The following is an 18,695-nucleotide window of genomic DNA, read 5'->3' as shown; positions in this document are numbered from 1 at the left end:
TTCATTTATTAATGTTTTTATTTTTATGATCTTCAAATGTCAGTAGGTCCAAGGACCCAAAAAGTGAAAATGTTCTAATTCAGGGTTTGTTGTTCCAGGGACCACAAAATGAGATGTGGAAGTCATGGAGGAGTCGTTCAAAACCCGCAAGTTTTTTTTTTTTTTTTTTTGCTAAATCAAGATTCAAGGGTACTCCATTAACTCGTTCGCTTACTCAGCCCTGCTACCGCTAGCTAAATTACACACACATGGGGGCTGGACACAAGCTAGAATTTCACGGGTGCTTTGTGAAGACTTGAGTTTTGCTGACTCACGGGATCTCGATGATGCTAGAGTTTGACTGACTCACGTGTGCTCCACAAAGATTTGAGTTTTACTGACTCACCAGTGTTTGGCAAAGACTCAAGTTTTACTGACTCACAAGTGTTCGACAAAGACTCAAGTTTTACTGACTCACCAGTGTTCGGCAAAGACTCAAGTTGTATTGACTCATGGGTGCACGACAAAGATTCGCGTTTTACTGACTCATCAGTGTTCGACAAAGACTCAAGTTTTACTGACTCACCAGTGTTCGACGGAAGACTCGAGTTTTACTGACTCACAAATGTTCAGCAAAGACCCTAGTGGTATTGACTCACAGGTGCATGACAAAGATTAGCGTTTTACTGACTCACCAGTGTTCGACAAAGACTCGAGTTTTACTGACTCACCAGTTTTCAGCAAAGACTCTAGTTGTATTGACTCACAGGTGCACGACAAAGATGAACATTTTACTGACTCATCAGTGTTCGACAAAGACTCAAGTTTTACTGACTCAACAGTGTTCGACGGAAGACTCGAGTTTTACTGACTCACAAATGTTCAGCAAAAACTCTAGTTGTATTGACTCACAGGTGCACGACAAAGATTAGCGTTTTACTGACTCACTATTGTACGACAAAGACTCAAGTTTTACTGACTCACCAGTGTTCGGCAAAGAATCAAGTTGTATTGACTCATGGGTGCATGAAAAAGATTAGCGTTTTACTGACTCTCCAGTGTTCGACAAAGACTTGAGTTTTCCTGACTCACCAGTGTTCGGCAAAGACTCAAGTTGTATTGACTCACAGGTGCACGACAAAGATTCGCGTTCTACTGACTCACCAGTGTTTGGCAAAGACTCAAGTTGTATTGACTCACGGGTGCACGACAAAGATTCGCGTTTTACGGACTCATCAGTGTTCGACAAAGACTCAAGTTGTATTGACTCACGGGTGCACGACAAAGATTCGCGTTTTACTGACTCACCAGTGTTCGGCAAAGACTCAAGTTGTATTGACTCACGGGTGCACAACAAAGATTTGCGTTTTACTGACTCATCAGTGTTCGACAAAGACTCAAGTTGTATTGACTCACGGGTGCACAACAAAGATTTGCGTTTTACTGACTCATCAGTGTTCGACAAAGACTCAAGTTGTATTGACTCACGGGTGCACGACAAAGATTAGCGTTTTACTGACTCTACAGTGTTCGACAAAGACTCGAGTTTTACTGACTCAACAGTGTTCGACAAAGACTTGAGTTTTACTGACTCACCAGTGTTCGGCAAAGACTCGAGTTGTGTTGACTCATGGGTGCACGACAAAGATTAGCATTTTACTGACTCACCTGTGTTTGACAAAGACTCGAGTATTACAGACTCACCAGTGTTCAGCAAACACTCAAGTTGTAGTGACTCACGGGTGCTCGACAAGGACTCAAGTTTTACTGACTGAGTATTTGGCAAAGACTTAAATTCCACTGACTCACGGGTTCTCAAAGAATGACTAGACTTTTGCGTATACAGCTTGGCTGCTGAATTTGTTGTGCATGTGTGAGTTTCTGCGCCTGCGCTGTGTGATGAGTGAATCGAGTCACCGATTCACTTCATAACTGGAGTCAGTAAAAGGAATTGAGTTTCCTATCCTCATTATGGACGGTGGCTTGCATGAATAAGGCAAAGTCATTCATTCAAATATGTTATTGTTAACATGTCACAGATCTTCTATATGAGAGAGATGCGTTGCTGTTACAGCTAAAATTACTTTTTATAGGACAGGTGTGCTCTATTGTTTTTAAGGACCTTCTTAAAAACAAAAACGCTAAGCAAAGAATCTTGACTGTAACCTCAAGAGAGCTGCTGTTTTTAGGGACCTACTGCAAGTGTGTTTATGTCATGTAGAGGTTCTTTTACTAGCATATTAGCAGTGGAAACAGCACAGATTAGCACAGATTAGCACTGTTAGCATTGTTCACCTCAATAGATTTCCACATTTTCACCAATTAAGCAAGGAAATGTTTCAAATGGACTGGCGCCTTTATACAGATCTGCACTAAAGTTCTACTTGGTATTTTTGGCTAATGCTCTACCCTTCCATACACAGATTATTATGGAAATGAGTTCAATTTCCACAATGAAAATTAGTTAAAGCTAAATTACAAACAAGTGGATAGAAACATAAAAGTGGTATCCCTAATGAAATGTCCAATGAGTATATTATCAATAAAAATCCATGAAAATACTTAATCAGAATCTTTTATTCAACACAACGTTATACCACCATAATGCAATTGAATCCATTTGTTTCTAAATACATTCTAGGAAGAGAAAGCATCCTGGTGACACAGAAGGAGGCGGTTGAGGCAGGCAGGCAGGGAGGGGGCAAAAAGGGGTGAAAAAAAGAGGGACAGAAGGGGTCATCTTGGGCCTTTTGTTGGTGGGATGGATGCAGGAGAAGGAGGAGAGAAAGAAGGGAGGCTGAGGGGGGTGTTGGGGGTAATAAACTTTGCGACAGATGAGGGTCACAAAGGTGCAGAGGTGCTGCAGAGGTCCTGGGAGCACGTATGGATGTATATACATGTGGGATGCGTGATGGCCACCCTGCCTTTCAGACCCTATTGTCAGTATAATAGCGTGAGAGCCTTGTGACTTAAAGACACCTTCCAAACATCCATAACCACGTTTTCCTTACACACACACAGGGAAGCCATTCTTCCCAAGTTATGACATGAATTGTGTCATTTATAAGCAGAATTTGTCCCGCAGGAAGCCAACTGAGTACGCCTCTTGCTTTGTCAAGGTCCTTGTTTTTGTCAGGATCTTTGACTAGCATTTTTGCAGTTGATCATCAAAAGGAGCAATGCACTCTTGTCCTAAGGAGGATTTTTGACAGGCATTTTTGCAGTAGATCCTCAAAAATAGCTTGAGCTTGTCATAAGGAGGATCTTAGACTAGTGTTTTTATATGGAAGATCTTTGACTAGTGTATTTGCAGTAGATCCTGTAATATAGATGATCTCTGACTGGTGTTTGTTCAGGCATTGCTTAAGAACAGTGTAGTGCTGCTGATCTCCAGGGAGGCCATTTGAACACATAAGTTATCGTTAAAATCCTTATTGTGGTTTCAATGTTGTGATCGGTGAGACAACAATGCAAATATACTATCTTGACGTTGTCTCTAAAACACACACACACAAATACACACAGACATGCACGAGGAGGAGCACGAAGGAAGCAGTCCCACTGGGGTTTTGTCCCGGTCTGTGGTCTAAGGGTTCAAAGCTTCCATCCAGGGGAGGGCGAACCTTTAAACAGCATATTAAGCAGGAGTTAATTATATGCCGAGCTAAGTGACAAAAGCCTCCTTCTGAATGGCAGGACACAAGAAAAGGGCAGAAAAGTCATTATGCTGCCCACTTCTTTGCATTTGAAAAAGCTCTCTTTCTTATTTTGGCATTTCCATTTGTAACCTCACAGGAGAGAGGAGCGCCGCATCGCGTCGGCGAAGAAGCGTTGACAACTTTCCATTAAGGCTGCTGGTGTTGACGCTAAACTGACACAAACACGCTCATTATCTCTTTTGGGTGGAGAGCAAACTGTTAGCTTTTAGCATTTTAGCTGGAGCTGCTAATAGAGGTCATGGTTTTATTTGCTTGGAACATTTGTACAATTCAACATGCCTGAAAAGAAGTAGGAAGAAGCAGATTCGATTTAATCCTACCCCTTTCTTTTTCCTGTATAAACCATCTACCTACAGCAGTAGTCATAATAATCATAACACAGGCTACTGTTTCTACTGTAATCCAGCTAAAAATCAAATCTGAAACCCCGACACCACTTCCTGTCCACCCATCCGGAACACATTTATTGCAACACACACGAGCACTAGTTTTATTGACGTCTTAAATAGCTTATTTTCTATTATGTCTCATTTACTGTTCCTTTGGCTCCCTTTTAAAAAGTAGCAACATTTAAAAACAGGAAGTAAACACACTATCATAATTTAAGATGTTTAAATAAGCTCTGCAAAAAACGCTAGTCAAAGATCCTGTATGTGACAGCAGCACTATGTTGTTGTTAAGCGACAACTGCAGAATAGCTAGTCAAAGATCCTCAATATGACAGAAGCACTGTTGTTTTTGAGGATCTACCGCAAAAACACAAATCAGAGGTTGTCAATGCTGTTTTTTATGCAACAACTGCAAACAAGCTTGTCAAAGATCACATATAGTATCACAAAAATTATCTGCTGTTTTGGGGGATCTAAAGTTAAAACGCTAGTCAAAGATGAAAGAGGTTTTTGAGGCTCTACAGCAAAAACACGAATCAGAGGTCCTCTATAGGACAGTAGTTCTGTGCTGTTTTTTATGCAAAAACTGCAAAAAAGCTTGTCAAAGATCACATAGTATATCATAAAAATGATCTGCTGTGTTGGGGGGAAATGCCAGTCAAAGATCCTCTACATGACAGGAATGAGTTGCGATTTTTGAGTATCTCTTGCAAAAACACTAGTCAAAGATTGTATACATGACAAGAGTGTTGTGTTGTTTGTGTTGTTTTGGAGTATCTCGTGCAAAAACACCAGTCAAAGATGTTTAATATAACAGCAGCTCTCTGCTCTTTTTAAAGACTTACAGTAAAAATCCTACTCAAATATCAGATCTATATGATGGGAGTAATCTGATATTTTTGAGGAGCTCCCGCAAAATTAATCATTAATCAGAGCTCCTCTATAGGACAGCAGCTCTATGCTGTTTTTATGCAATAACTGCAAAAAAGCTTGTCAAAGATCATATAGTTTTTCATAAAAATGATCTGCTGTTTTGGGGTCAGTCAAAGATCCTCTACATGAGAGAAATGAGTTGCGGTTTTTGAGTATGTCGTGCAAAAACACTAGTCAAAGATTGTATACATGACAAGAGTGTTGTGTTGTTTTGGAGAATCTACTGCAAAAACACTAGTCAAAGATGTTTAATATAACAGCAGCTCTCTTCTCTTTTTAAAGACTTACAGTAAAAATCCTACTCAAATATCAGATCTATATGATGGGAGTAATCTGTTATTTTTGAGGAGCTCCCGCAAAATTAATCATTAATCAGAGCTCCTCTATAGGACAGCAGCTCTATGCTGTTTTTATGCAATAACTGCAAAAAAGCTTCACACATCATCACATATATAATAATAACGATCTTCTGTTTTGCGGGATCTAAAGTTAAAATGCCAGGCAAAGATCCTCTACATGAAAGAGCTGCGGTTTTTGAGGCTCTACGGTAAAAATAAGAATCGTAGGTCCTCTATAGGACGGCAGCTCTATGCTGTTTTTTATGCAACAACTGCAAAAAAGCTTGTCAAAGATCATATAGTTTTTCATAAAAATGATCTGCTGTTTTGGGGTCAGTCAAAGATCCTCTACATGAGAGAAATGAGTTGCGGTTTTTGAGTATGTCGTGCAAAAACACTAGTCAAAGATTGTATACATGACAAGAGTGTTGTGTTGTTTTGGAGAATCTACTGCAAAAACACTAGTCAAAGATGTTTAATATAACAGCAGCTCTCTTCTCTTTTTTAAAGACTTACAGTAAAAATGCTAGTCAAAGATCCTCTATATGATGAAAATAAAAATGATCTGCTGTTTTGGGGGATCTAAAGTTAAAACGCCAGGCAAAGATCCTTTACGTGACAGGAGTGAACTGCAGGTTTTGAGGAGGTCAAAGATGTTCACTATGACACCTACAGTAAAAAAGCTAGTCAAAGATCCTCTATATGATGGGAGTAATCTGCTGTTTTTGAGGCTCTACCTCAAAAATACTAGTCAAAGATCCTCAATATGACAAAAACTCTCAGCTCTTTTGAAAGAACGACTACAAAATCCAGAGTAAAAAACCCTTTACAGTATATACGTAACAGAATTTGTAAACATTTGTTATGCACAAGCATAACAACAACAAAATGTACATTTTTTAAAATATACATGTTAGTGTGGACACGGCCTTTCTTCACTAATTCGCCCCTCTTGCAAGCTAATTGGCATGGAGAGCTCGGAACAAATGAGTCAACTTTGGCGAGGCTGCCAGGCAGTGGTGGCTGCGTGGAGCGGAGCGCGCCATGCCACAATGCCACAATGCCAATAATAACGCACGCTGGGGTCCCCGCTGCTCTGTAAAAAAAGGGAATCTAAGGTTAGTTGGCTGTTTCAGAATAGAACATCCAGGCACATCAAAACCCAGTAGGCTATTTTGTCACTTGTATAGTTAACTACAGCCGGATGTCTGCAGGCACTCGGATATTTAAGTGTATGGTTTTCTATGTGTTATAATCAGAGTAGTAGGAATTCCTTCATATGAGCTTGTGTTTTTTATCAAAGGCTCTAAAAGTGGACACAAAACCGCAAATCAGCAGACATCACTGTGTGGTCCCTGAATATTCATCATTTCTTAGCAATAAATACCAACTACAGCGACTTCCATCTTTTATCATCAATATGGCTGTGCTCATCTTGGATCATAGTATGCTTTTGTAATGTAACGCCTGTCACTGTTGGACTTCAGGCGAGAGGCGGGGTACACCCCAGCCAATCACAGGGCACATATAGACAAACAACCATTCACACTCACATTCATACCTATGGACAATTTGGAGTTGCCAATTAATAAAAATTTTCTTCTCCTTAATTACACTTTTTTGGGCTTGTTGTTCCATTTGTTTTGTTTTTTTTTATTTTCCAAATTTTGCATTTGCATTGTATTTTTTTTGTCATGTTATAACTTTATTACCATATTGACTGTATTCTTTTTTAAACTTAATTTTCTTTAAAAAAAAGAAGTTATTAGTATTATTTATTTATATTTCAACTTAACTGTAATATTTAGATTTTTAATTCATCATAAAATTTTCAAAACAATTTATAAATAAAATAAATATTTTATTTAATTACATAATATATATATATAATTATATTTCTTAATTCTTCTAAAATTATTTTTTTCTTGCAATGTTTTGACTTTATTTTTTTATAATATTTATTATATTTATTATTATATAATAAATATTATTATATATATTTTTATTATTATTATTATTATATTTATATTATTATTATATTATATTATTATATTTATTATATTTATATATAATATTTATTCTTGTAAAATCAATGCAGTTTTTCACATTTTTTATTAAATTTCAGCAGCTTTTTGATTTTCTATTATTATTTTTTTTTCTTTTCTTGTTTAATAGTATTTTTAGATTGTGCCGTAGGCCAATTAAAAACAGCTGTGGGCCACAAATAGACCCCAGGCCAGTGCTTTGTATAACGCCTGCTGTACGATGTCTGTGGCGCCTCCAATAAGTTGTGATGAAGAAAAAGCCATTCTTATATGCAACTGATGATCATATAGAAATATCTGTTTGAAACCCAAATTGTAGCACTTTTGCAGCATTAGGTCAATAAAGGTCAATAAAGGTCAATAAAGGTGAATAAAGTATGCATATGATGCCTTGACCGCGGAGATTGAGGTCTTTGTAGGACACTACAATAAAATGTCATTGGGAATATTAAGTGAGGTCCGTCTGTAATTTGTCATCACATCAAAGACGAGTGAAAAGTGAGCGAGAGCTTGAATCGCTGCAGCACTAATCATAGGATACCATCATGTGCTCTCAAATACTCACTACATGACTTCACTTGGCTTTGGGAGCGCTCACTCTCAACATTACTTCTTTCCACTCGTCTTTTTATAGCCGACATGGCCACAATATTCTACAAGCTACAATGTTTTGTTTTCTTCTTAAAGCTGCTGGCCACCATGCACAGAGACACTTGTGGCCACAAAGTCTGTCTAAGGCAGGGCTGGTACTCAACTGGTAGTTCGGGGGCCAGATCTGGTCCATGAGTCCAGATTGAAACTAGCGTTTATTTTTGCAGCAGGTTCCTAAACATACCGGAGAACTCTTGCATCATCCTTGCATAGATGATCTTAGACATGCTTTTCTTTCAGACAGCAGAGCACTCCTGTCATACAGAAGATCTTTGACAAGCGTTTTTGAAGTATGTCCTCAAAAACAGCAGTGCACGCTGCTCATATAGATGATCTTTGTCTAGCAATATTGTCCTTAAAAACAGCAGTGCACGCCATTCATATAGATGATCTTTGTCTAGTGATTTTGTACTCAAAAACAGAAGCAAACTCCTTTCATATAAAGGATCTTTGACAGTTCATCTTTAAAAACAGCAGTGCACTCCTGTTGTATTGAGGATCTGTGACTACTGTTTTTTGAGTTCAGCCTCAAAAACATCAGATCACTCCCATCGTAGTTGATCTTTGAATACCATTTTTGCAGTATTTTTTTAAACAGCACCATTCCCCTGTCAAATAAAGGATCTTTGACAGTTCATCTTTAACAGCAGCAGTGCACTCCTGTTGAATTGAGGATCTGCGACTATCGTTTTTTTTAGTAGATCCTCAAAAACAGCAGCTCGCTCCTGTCATACAGAGGATCTTTGATTACCATAATTGCAGTAGGTTTTTTTTAACATCACTATTCTCCTGTCATATAGAGGATCGTTGATTACTGTTTTCCAGGAGTTAAAAAACCCAGCAGATTGCTCTTGTCATATAGAGGATCTTCGACTAACATTTTTGCAGTAGATCCTCAAGAACAGCAGATCCACTAGAGTTTTTGAGTAGATACTCAAAAACAGCAGATCACTCCTGTCAGACAGATGATCTTTGACTACCATATTTGCAGTTGTTGTTTTTTTTTAGGAGTTAAAAAACCCAGCAGATTGCTCTTGTCATATTGAGGATCTTTGACTAACATTTTTGCAGTAGATCCTCAAGAACAACAGATCTTCTAGAGTTTTTTAGTAGATCCTAAAAAAAAAGCAGATCACTCCTGTCATACAGATGATCTTTGACTACTATATTTGCAGTTGTTTTTTTTTTTAACAGCACCATTCTCCTATCATATAGAGGATCTTTGATTACTGTTTTCCAGGAGTTAAAAAACCCAGCAGATTGCTCTTGTCATATTCAGGATGTTTTTTGCAGTAGATCCTCAAGAACAGCAGATCTAGTAGAGTTTTTGTAGCAGTTCTTTAAAAACAGCAGAGGGCTCCTGTCATATTGAGGATCTTTGACTAACATTTTTGCAGCTTGTCTTTACAAAATAGCAGAGCGCTCCTATAAAGACTCGTTGACATGCTTTAGCGGTAGGTCCTTAAAAGCAGCACAGCACTCTCGTTACATAGATGATCTTTGTCTCTTTTTGTAGCGTGTCATTAAAGACATCATTGCACTTTTGTTATATTGAAGATCTATGACTATGTTTTAGTTGGACTTATGTCAAATATATAATGTGAGGATTTTTAATGAACGGTGCTCCATTTCACATTTTTGTTTGATTGAAGATTTGAATTTGTGGAGACGCAAATACAACAATCTCAGGTGATACTGCCCTCTTCTGGAGCAATGGAGAAAGTGTCAAAACAAAAAAAAAAAAAAAAACAAAACAGAGTTGATCACACATTCGTTGCAAACTGGACATCTTTATTCATACTGGTAAAATATAGCACATTTGTATAAAAATGTAGAAAAAAACAGTACACAAAATAAAACACTTGGCTTTTCTCTGTTAATAGTTAATGCTACTCTCTTAGCTTTCGAAAGGTGATGTACTTTTGCCAGCAAAAAAAGGCCTGAAAGATGAATGACAGCTCTAAAAAAAAAAAAAAAAGCAGAAAAACCACGCATGCACACGCTGACAAGTTCATGAATTAAAAAAAAAAAGATTACTGAAAGCAAAGCATCCTCTACATTCTAATGAACAGCACTATTGCTCCTGACGCTATCATGGTTTCATGGTTAATGTATAGCAACTAAGGTGTCTTTGGTAATTTCATGTCATATGAGGTCCAGCTGCCATGTTTCATAACTTTTAAAACCCAATGGATGTAGAAGGTGTTTTTTTTCAGTGTTACCTCAATGCACCATGTAGTATGTGAACGCACGTTGTATTGTGGTGTTTGATACAATGCAGGCTCCCTGAGATTCTAGCATGAACCCTTACAAGATCATCTTGACATTTTGTGCTATTCACTTACTTTTAAATTTGGTCAAATTTGCCAGAAGATACTGATTTGAAAAGTACTTACAAATCATCTGTGTTCCTTAAATTAGCCTAAATGGGCAAAGCTACACAAAAACATTGACCGGTGCTCTCGGAATGTAACCTTCATAAACAATGAGGATACACTGTAAAAAGTAATTCAGAGTATCTGTTGACACCACTTGATTTAATACAGAAATGCAATGTAAAAAAATGTAATTAATTGATTTAGATAAACTTTCTAAGTTGCTAACTTTATTTTTTTAAGTTATGTTCAAATAATAATGTTGGCTGTTACATGAACTTAATTTAGCATGTCATATACACTCAAATTTTATTGTTGGTAAGCTTAAAACAAAATTCAAGTTGCCATGACTTAATAAAATTAGCTTGGTAACATTATATATATATATATATATATATATATATATATATTGCTGCTACTTAAAAAGCTGTGTGCATTGTTATTATAATTAAGTAGACAACAAATGAAACTACTTTGAATAAAATGATTAAGTCAGTTGACTTAACATATTTCTTTGAGTTACCAACTTAAAAACTTGTCCCTATAACAACAATTATAATTATTCAACAATTATAATTTGTGCAATACAATATTGTTTGTTGGTTCAAAGCAATTTCAAATGAAGTTGTCATAACTAAGAAAGACTATAATGGAAATTGTTGCGTTGATTTTTTTTTGTTGAGGCTAAACATTTATTTTTCGAGTGTATACGATCTTTAAAGGACCTTTTACAGATTTAAATGTGACTTGTGCAAATATATCAGACGAATATACTTTTAATTTGTCATTGTACATTTCTATCTAACATATGCTGAGCTGTGCATTCTATGCTTTGTAGGCTAACATGAGTACAATAGAGTGCACTACTTGCTGTAACCAAAGAGAGGCGCTATTGCTTCAGTTGCTCATCTTGCTGTCAAATCGGGGGGATTTCTCTTCTCAATGCAACACTGGCATGTAAACAAGAGTTTTGAACATTCAGAGTAAAAATCCCCCATCATAAAAAAATATCAATTAGTCATAAATGTATCCTCTATTGTTCATAAAGGTAATGCCCACTCCTGATACTTTTATTGCAATTATCTTGTGGTTGCACACACAATATGACAGGTAAAGTTGCTACAAGTCATTTTAACATGAACCTGAGTGTCTGCGTGTGTGTACATTGTGTGGAAATACTGATAGGCCATGATACAAAGTACAGGAGATTAACGGTTAGTAGTAGTACCTTTTTTTTCTAACCGGACCGCTTAAAAGAACTTCATTGTATTAACATCGCAAAGCATCACAAGACAAAAGGTTTGTCTTATTTGTCGTATACACAACATATACAGTATAATGTGTATATATAATGTATTATTTACATGTATCCTTCTATTCGCCACTGGAATGTCTCTTTTTTGGGGGGGGGCAATGTTCACAAACAATCAGGCACCTTTGGTTTTAATGTTTCAAGGCGTTTTTTGTGCTGGAATATTGTGTCAGTTCCTCGCCTTTGTAGGAAAAAAATATCCCTGACTAATCCATCCATCCATTTTCTTTTGCTTATCGTTTGCATGTCCTTGTTGCTGGGTCGTTGTGGGAGGGGGCGGGGCAGCAGGTCAAGGAGGAGCCCAGACTTCCCTGTCTGCGGCCACCTCCTTCAGTTCCACCAGGTTTTACCAAGGCGTTGCCTGGTAAAACCCTCCAGGATGTCCTAGGTCTACCCAAGGGGTCTACTCCTGGTTGGGAAGCCTGGAACACCTCAGGAGGGAGGCTTACAGGAGGCATCTGTACTATGTCCCGGTTACCTCCACTGACTCCTGACAATGCGGAGGAGCATAACTCATAATTCCACAAAGTACCTTAGACTGGACCGGCATGCTATGTAAAACTCTTGAGACTCCAGAGATATTTCTTGTTGGCCTACGATAAAGTGTTCAGGTACTTATTTTCCCCAGCCAACGAGGTCAACATGGACGTCATGTCACCCACTGCCATGTTGGACAAGCTGACCGATGTCTGCGGAGTGGTGAGACGGGATGACGCCTGGGAGGAAGATCGCGGCTGACCCTGAATGGGATGGTTCAGCGGACTGAACGACGAGGGCTCGGCATCATCAATAATGGAGGTAAAGTCTATGCGAGCGTTGTCCAGGTCCAGGTTTTCTAAGGCGTTGGGAATGGGGACGGATTCTGAATAGGAAGCCAAGGGGGCAGGCTTTGTGCCAGTCGGTGGGTCTAGAGTGGAGCCCAAGTTGTGTTGCTGAGGGAGACAGGGTCCATTCTGGGTATCCATGTGGATGTGGCCGGCGTAGTAGATGTTGTTATTAGAAGGGGAGAACATTTCATGTTGTGGTTGCTGGACTGGAGGCAGCCGGACCCCTCTTCTGGGGCTGGAATTGGAATGGGCAGGGCTAAGCTGCTGTGGACTTCCCATGTACCCGCCTCCTACTTGTGACATACTGTTCTGGCGACTGAGGGGTTTCCGTCCTTGAGGGGGTCTGGGGACAACCACTTCCTGACCATAGCAGGAATCTTGGAGCCCCATCATCTGCTGTTCTTTTGGTGTAGCTGAAGTGGGTCCTCGACTGGGGGCCGGTGGGCTCATGACCATGTTCTGTTTAGGGTAGGCAGCGTATTGCTGGTTGGGGTAAAGATTCTGGTTTTGGTGCTGAGGACTGTGTTGCATCATGGCTGCCTGGCCAGTCATGTCCGAAATTGAAGGTGCTTTTATTCTACTCTGCTGCTGTTCTTGTTGTTGCTCCCACATGAGCGCTTGCTGGGACTCCACGTAGTTCCTCACCATCATCTCCTTGACCTGCATCATGGGGGTTTCTGACCTCTGCCCCTCAGCCAGAGCAGTACCAGCACAACCCAAACTCAGTCCTCCACCACTGGAGAAGGAGTTTTGGTTCTGTCCTTGAAAGTCGCAGCTGGAGTTCCTCATCATAGCCCGGCCCGTCTGTTGGGGGTAACCCTGCTGGAGAAGGAGTCGCTGTTGTTGTAGTTTCGCACTCTGACATGCATCCCCGCCCCCCATGCCGGGGTGGAACTGTTGCTCGGGCTTGATTGTGAGTTTATGGGTCCCCTCGTAAAGACCTGTTTGATTACTGAAGTGGACTTGCTGAGGCTGCATGCTAGGATCTGAGTACTGCTGGAGAGAATTTTGGACCTGATTGTGGCCATCATTCCACTGGGCGGCCCCGCCCCCTTGTTCTAAGGGTGGGTAATGGTGGCCCGAGGGGCTGAGCTGGCAGTTGCTCATGCCGTATTCAGCCTGCTGAAGAAGCGTATTATTCCTGTCTGGGTGAACAGGTCTTGGATTCACACCAACCCTGGAGGCGACATCCCCTACTTGGGTCTGGTAGTGCCCCTTCATGTAATTTTGGTCTGGACCGCCTACAGCGTCATGGCTTAAAGAGAGCTGATTTGAAAGAGGTCCTCCCACTCCTCCATGAGTCTGCTGCTGCTGGTATCCCATGAACCCCCCTTCCCCAGGTGGGATCATCATGGACTGGTTTCTGGCATCTAAAGGGGGCAGCTGAGGCTCCATACCCATGGCCTCCATCATTACATTTTCTGTAATGCTCGGTGGTCGAGGGGAATAAATGTGGCGAGACACGCTAGCGGTGCGGTGGTCCTGGTGTTGCAGAGCATTTCTTCGGCCCATCATGGATACGTTATTGAGACTGTTGAAACGTTTTGGGGGGGCTTGTGGATCCATTGCCGATCGCACCGGATCGCTGGCTCTCCTGCTGTTGTTGCCAGGAGCTTGGTGCGGGTAGATGACACCAGTGCCGTACTCCGTGTTGGCACTATGGCGACGTGGACCGCTTTGCTGAATGAAAGGAGGAAGCGGTTGCCCCTGGTAGTCGCTCATGATACCTCCTCTTCTTCCTGGAGTGAGTGGCTGCTCCATGCCGGGTAAGGGAGTAGGCGGAGGACCACCAGTCGCTGCAGCATACTTGGCCTTTAGACTGTACTGCTGGGCGGGTGTTAGATTAGAAAGACCTGGCAACGCTCCTCCTCCACTTCCCGGACATGGACCTCCTCGCCGACTGGTCTCAGGAGAAAGGGGATCACCTGCGCTCTGATCTTGGGCCAAAAGGTGTCCCCCTCCGCTTGCTGCTCCACCCAACTGGGAAACGTCACTGGAACGCCGGCTGGACAAGTAGGGGGACACCATAGAGGAACGACGGCTGACTGTGTAAGCGGAGCTGAGGCTGCTGGTCCCACTTCCTCTTCTGTCACTCGCATTGGCGCTGACTGAAGTCCCGCCTCCCATGTCGTGGTTGGATAGCTCCATAACACGGCGATTTGATAGGAGTGAAGAAGATGCACACATTCCCATCGTATCAGCTGAACCTAAAAGCAGACATATTGGAAAACAGGTCAGAAATAGGAAGCCTGAACATAATCTAGTCGATTGTCCCAAAACGTACACGGGAGTGCGGGAAGCTTGTTGGGAAGACAACGGCTAGGGGGATTCGGCCTTCGGATTTGCTTCAGCTTGTCAATTTTCAGGTTCTCAAGTCTCTTCAGGGCCTGAGCCGACATCCCCATCGTTCCCCCCGCGTTTCCGAGCACTTCGCTTCCACCTGCTGCGGGTGCGACTCCATCCTCCAGGGCTGTGAGATCTTCCAGGCTGCCGGCCGCGTTCAGGTTCATCTCCACCCCACTGTCATTGTTGTTGGTGCTGCCCAGTGGGGAGCGTTCGCTGCTGCAGGACGACTGACCGCCAGGGCTTGGCTGGGATTTCTGAAATGAATCAAGTTCTAGTTTAGACTGGTTTTAGTCAAAATCTTCTCTACTCATAGTTGGGGTGTTATTTACCTCAACATAAAATTTCATTCTGCCATGAAAGCCATTTCTCACCAGAGCAATATCAGGAGCCATAAGTTTGCAGTCCTCTCGGTGCTTCTCCTCTTTCTCCAGCAGTAATTCAGTACCGGTTCCTCCGGGGGTCAAAGCTGAGCCTGACAGCCGTGGGCCTGTGTCCCCTCTATGCTTCTTAGTAATGTGGGCCTCAGGTCCATGCACAGTCTTCACGTGCTTACGTAGCGAGCTTGGGTCAGTGTAGCGCTTGGTGCAACCGGGGATCTTGCAGACATACGGTTTCTGTAAAGCGGTAAATTGTTAAGGTCAACAGTTTATGGAAGTTTAGCATGGAATTTGGTTATTTTTGGGATGCTACCTCATTGGAATGGGTTCGGTTCTGGTGCTTGGCCCGGTCTGAAGCATTGGAAAAGGCTTTGTTGCAGCCCTCATGTTCACACACGTATGGTTTCTCTCCGGTATGAGAGCGTAGGTGGGTCTTCAGGTTCTCCAGACGAGAGTACGCCTTATTGCAGCCTTCAAACTGAAAGCCCGGATGGAGATATGAGTTTATGTGTTTATTAAAACCAGGTACTACATAATGTAATATAATGCTGAGTTGTGTACTCACAGTGCACTTGTGTGGTTTCTCCCCCGTGTGCCTGCGCATGTGAACCACCAGCATGTACTGGGCTTTAAATGGCCGCTGCTCACGAGAACACTCTTGCCAGTGGCAGACAAACTCCTTCTTCTCGCCGTGGATGTGCTCGTTGTTAATGTGCTGCAAAGAGAGCAAAAATAATGCAACATTGGTTTGGCTTGGGGTGTAATTTATGTAAATATTGAATATTGCTTGATCTGGATCTGGTTCTTACATGAACTAGTTGGTCTTGCGTGTCAAATTCCTTGTTGCAGCTCTCCCAGCGGCAGTTGGTTTCATAGACGGCCTCAGGTTCAGGCTTTCCGTCCTCCCTGTCCAAGTCATCCCTGCCGTCCAGGAGACCCAAAAGGGGGTCCTGATGAAGGAAACCAAACATTTAGAGGGCAAACATGTTACAAAACATTTTAGGGTTTTGATATGTGCACACCTAAGACCACATCTGCATGAATTAGTGTTTTATCCAATCCAATCCACTTTATTTATATCGTTTCCAAAGTGCTGCACAGACTAGTAAAATAAAAAGTAAAAATAAAATACAATAAATAAAAGGTAAAAATTTAATTTAATCCAAAACTAAAAGATCATTGTACGCCTCACTTTTCAGCAGCAGAACCGTAAGACTTCTGTCAGCCAATGAGTATTGAAAGATTATGATGATTATGACAAAAATGAGCAAAACACTTAGATGGATATGTCACTAAAATGATAAAATTAAAAAAAATTAAATGACAAAAAAACGTGATATATATATATATATCACAGTGAGCTCATCTGATATATATATATATATATATATATATAACATTTTATGAAAAAATAATATAAAATAATTAAATAACAAAATAACATTATATATATATCACATTTTTTTTATTTTATTTTTATTATTTTAGTGACACACACACACACACACACACACATATATATATATATATATATATATATAAAACATTTTATAAAAAATAATAAAATAAAAAAAATTAAATAACAAAAACGTTATATATATATATATATATATAAATTAAATAACAAAAACGTGCATATATATATCACGGTTTTTTGTTATTTCATTTTTTAAAATGTAATTATTTAATTTTATTATTTTTAATTTTTAAATAAATATATATATAAAATTATTTGCTTTTAATTTTTATTTTGATTATATACTTGTATTTTATATTTACATTAATTTTCTAATTCTAAAATAGTGGCCCTACATGCAACATTATCTTGTGAGAGCACACTTTTTTCTTTTATTTCACTTTATTATAATTTATTGCAGTCTGTACTGTATGTGTACATAACGTCATGTTTACATTACCTGAGTACCAGTAGAGGAAGGGCTGGCTACATCTCCTTCCGACCTCTCCTCCAGACTCTTCACATTGATGCCATCTATCACCCCCCCAAGCCCAGGCTCAGTCTTCAGCTACAAAACACATAAAAAACCATTTTAAAACCATTTCTCATCATCAAGATTTTGTTGCTCCACGCCATGAAGACTGATATTGAATGCTAAGCCAGGTAAGCAATAGGGAACAGTACCTGTCCTTGCTTGGGTGGAACATGGAGACGAGGATTGTGGGGTGGTAACCGGGACGCCTGGCATGCGGCTGTGGTGTGTGACCCCAGAGGTGTCACCCCACCTCCCCCGTAGAGGGATCCCTGTGGCCTGGAGTGGCAGTTCATGTTGCCAGAGTAACTCAGTGATGGACTGCAGTCACATAAACATAAACAATATCATTATAATCACTATCAACTGCTGATTCAATTAGAAATGCATGCTTGTATACAACTATAGGTGTCCTATTAGGCATGTTCTGTTCTATTAATAATGCAGTGGTTGAAAAGGTATTGTTGCTCCCCCTAGTGGAGAGGTTGGGAAACTACAGTTTGATAACAATTTTAGCACTAAAAGGGATCACTCATTCATGGATTTGAACTAAGGCACCACTATATATAAGTCAGGTCAGGTCTGGAACCAATTAACAGTAACAAACGAGTACTTTTATCGTATTTACCTGGTCATAAAATGGAGACTCCCACTATATAAAGCACAAACAAAGGTGTGATGTCTGACCTCATGGCGCTGACAGAGAGATGGCCGTAGGAGCTGGCCCCATTTGGCGTGCAGCGGGCGTTGACAAAGGCCACCAGGGAGTTGGGAGATGTTCTGATGACCGTCTGCAGGTCCACGCTGGGATCAGACAGCGGAGAAATGGACAACGCTCTCTTTTTACTCAGCTTCAGCATGGAGCGCGGCGTGGAGAACCTCGAGCCTGAAAGCAGCAACAGGCGGCCATGAATAATCTATGGCATGTTTATAGTAATGTTATTTTTCTTTTGTTTTTTTTTTTCTCTCACCGTCACCTGAGCTCATCTGATCTGAGTGGAAGTTGTGATGCGAGGACATCATGTTGTTCTGGTTACAGTAGGGGGTGCTGTTTCCTAAGAAAGGCCAAAATGTTAATGGATGGATGGATGGATGGATGGATAGATAGAACAAAATGTCGTTGCCTGGCTCCCGTATAATAATAAATAATAATGTGGAGAATAAATAGATGACATCAAATATGAATGATGTACTGCGTGAACAGTAATTTGTACAAATAAATAATTTAGAATAAATAATAATAATTTAAAGTTTTGCGTGTGAGTGTGGTCATGTAGAGGGGCTTATTTGGCATTGAACAGTCTGATGGCCAGGGGGGAGTAGCTGTCTAGTACATGATAACACAGTAATATCAATCTTAATGTATTACAGTAAATGCTTTAATTATAGCCTTTTAATTATAGCTCTCATTGACCA

General features: G+C 40.5%; 1 protein-coding gene across 2 annotated transcripts in view; it reads right to left on the bottom strand.

Moving 5' to 3' along the window:
* Positions 1–10,859: 10,859 nt before the first annotated feature.
* gli1 (GLI family zinc finger 1) overlaps positions 10,860–18,695 on the bottom strand; it is a 58,153-nt gene continuing 50,317 nt past the window's right edge. For both annotated transcript variants that reach the window (XM_058054941.2, XM_058054943.2), the window contains exons 4-13: positions 18,251–18,334; positions 17,967–18,165; positions 17,432–17,600; positions 17,208–17,315; positions 16,101–16,241; positions 15,857–16,006; positions 15,605–15,769; positions 15,286–15,528; positions 14,853–15,168; positions 10,860–14,775 (exon numbers count right to left, since the gene is read on the bottom strand). In XM_058054941.2, coding sequence (XP_057910924.2) covers positions 12,335–14,775; positions 14,853–15,168; positions 15,286–15,528; positions 15,605–15,769; positions 15,857–16,006; positions 16,101–16,241; positions 17,208–17,315; positions 17,432–17,600; positions 17,967–18,165; positions 18,251–18,334 — 4,016 coding nt within the window. In that variant the 3' untranslated portion in view covers positions 10,860–12,334. The remainder of the gene's footprint in view (positions 14,776–14,852; positions 15,169–15,285; positions 15,529–15,604; positions 15,770–15,856; positions 16,007–16,100; positions 16,242–17,207; positions 17,316–17,431; positions 17,601–17,966; positions 18,166–18,250; positions 18,335–18,695) is intronic.

Source organism: Doryrhamphus excisus, linkage group LG18 (assembly GCF_037039965.1).
Source record: "Doryrhamphus excisus strain RoL-2023G ecotype Guam linkage group LG18, RoL_Dexc_Guam_v1.1, whole genome shotgun sequence".
NCBI lineage: Eukaryota > Metazoa > Chordata > Actinopteri > Syngnathiformes > Syngnathidae > Doryrhamphus > Doryrhamphus excisus.
Note: the sequence above shows the minus strand (reverse complement) of the source record. Positions and strands in the feature narration are given on the sequence as shown.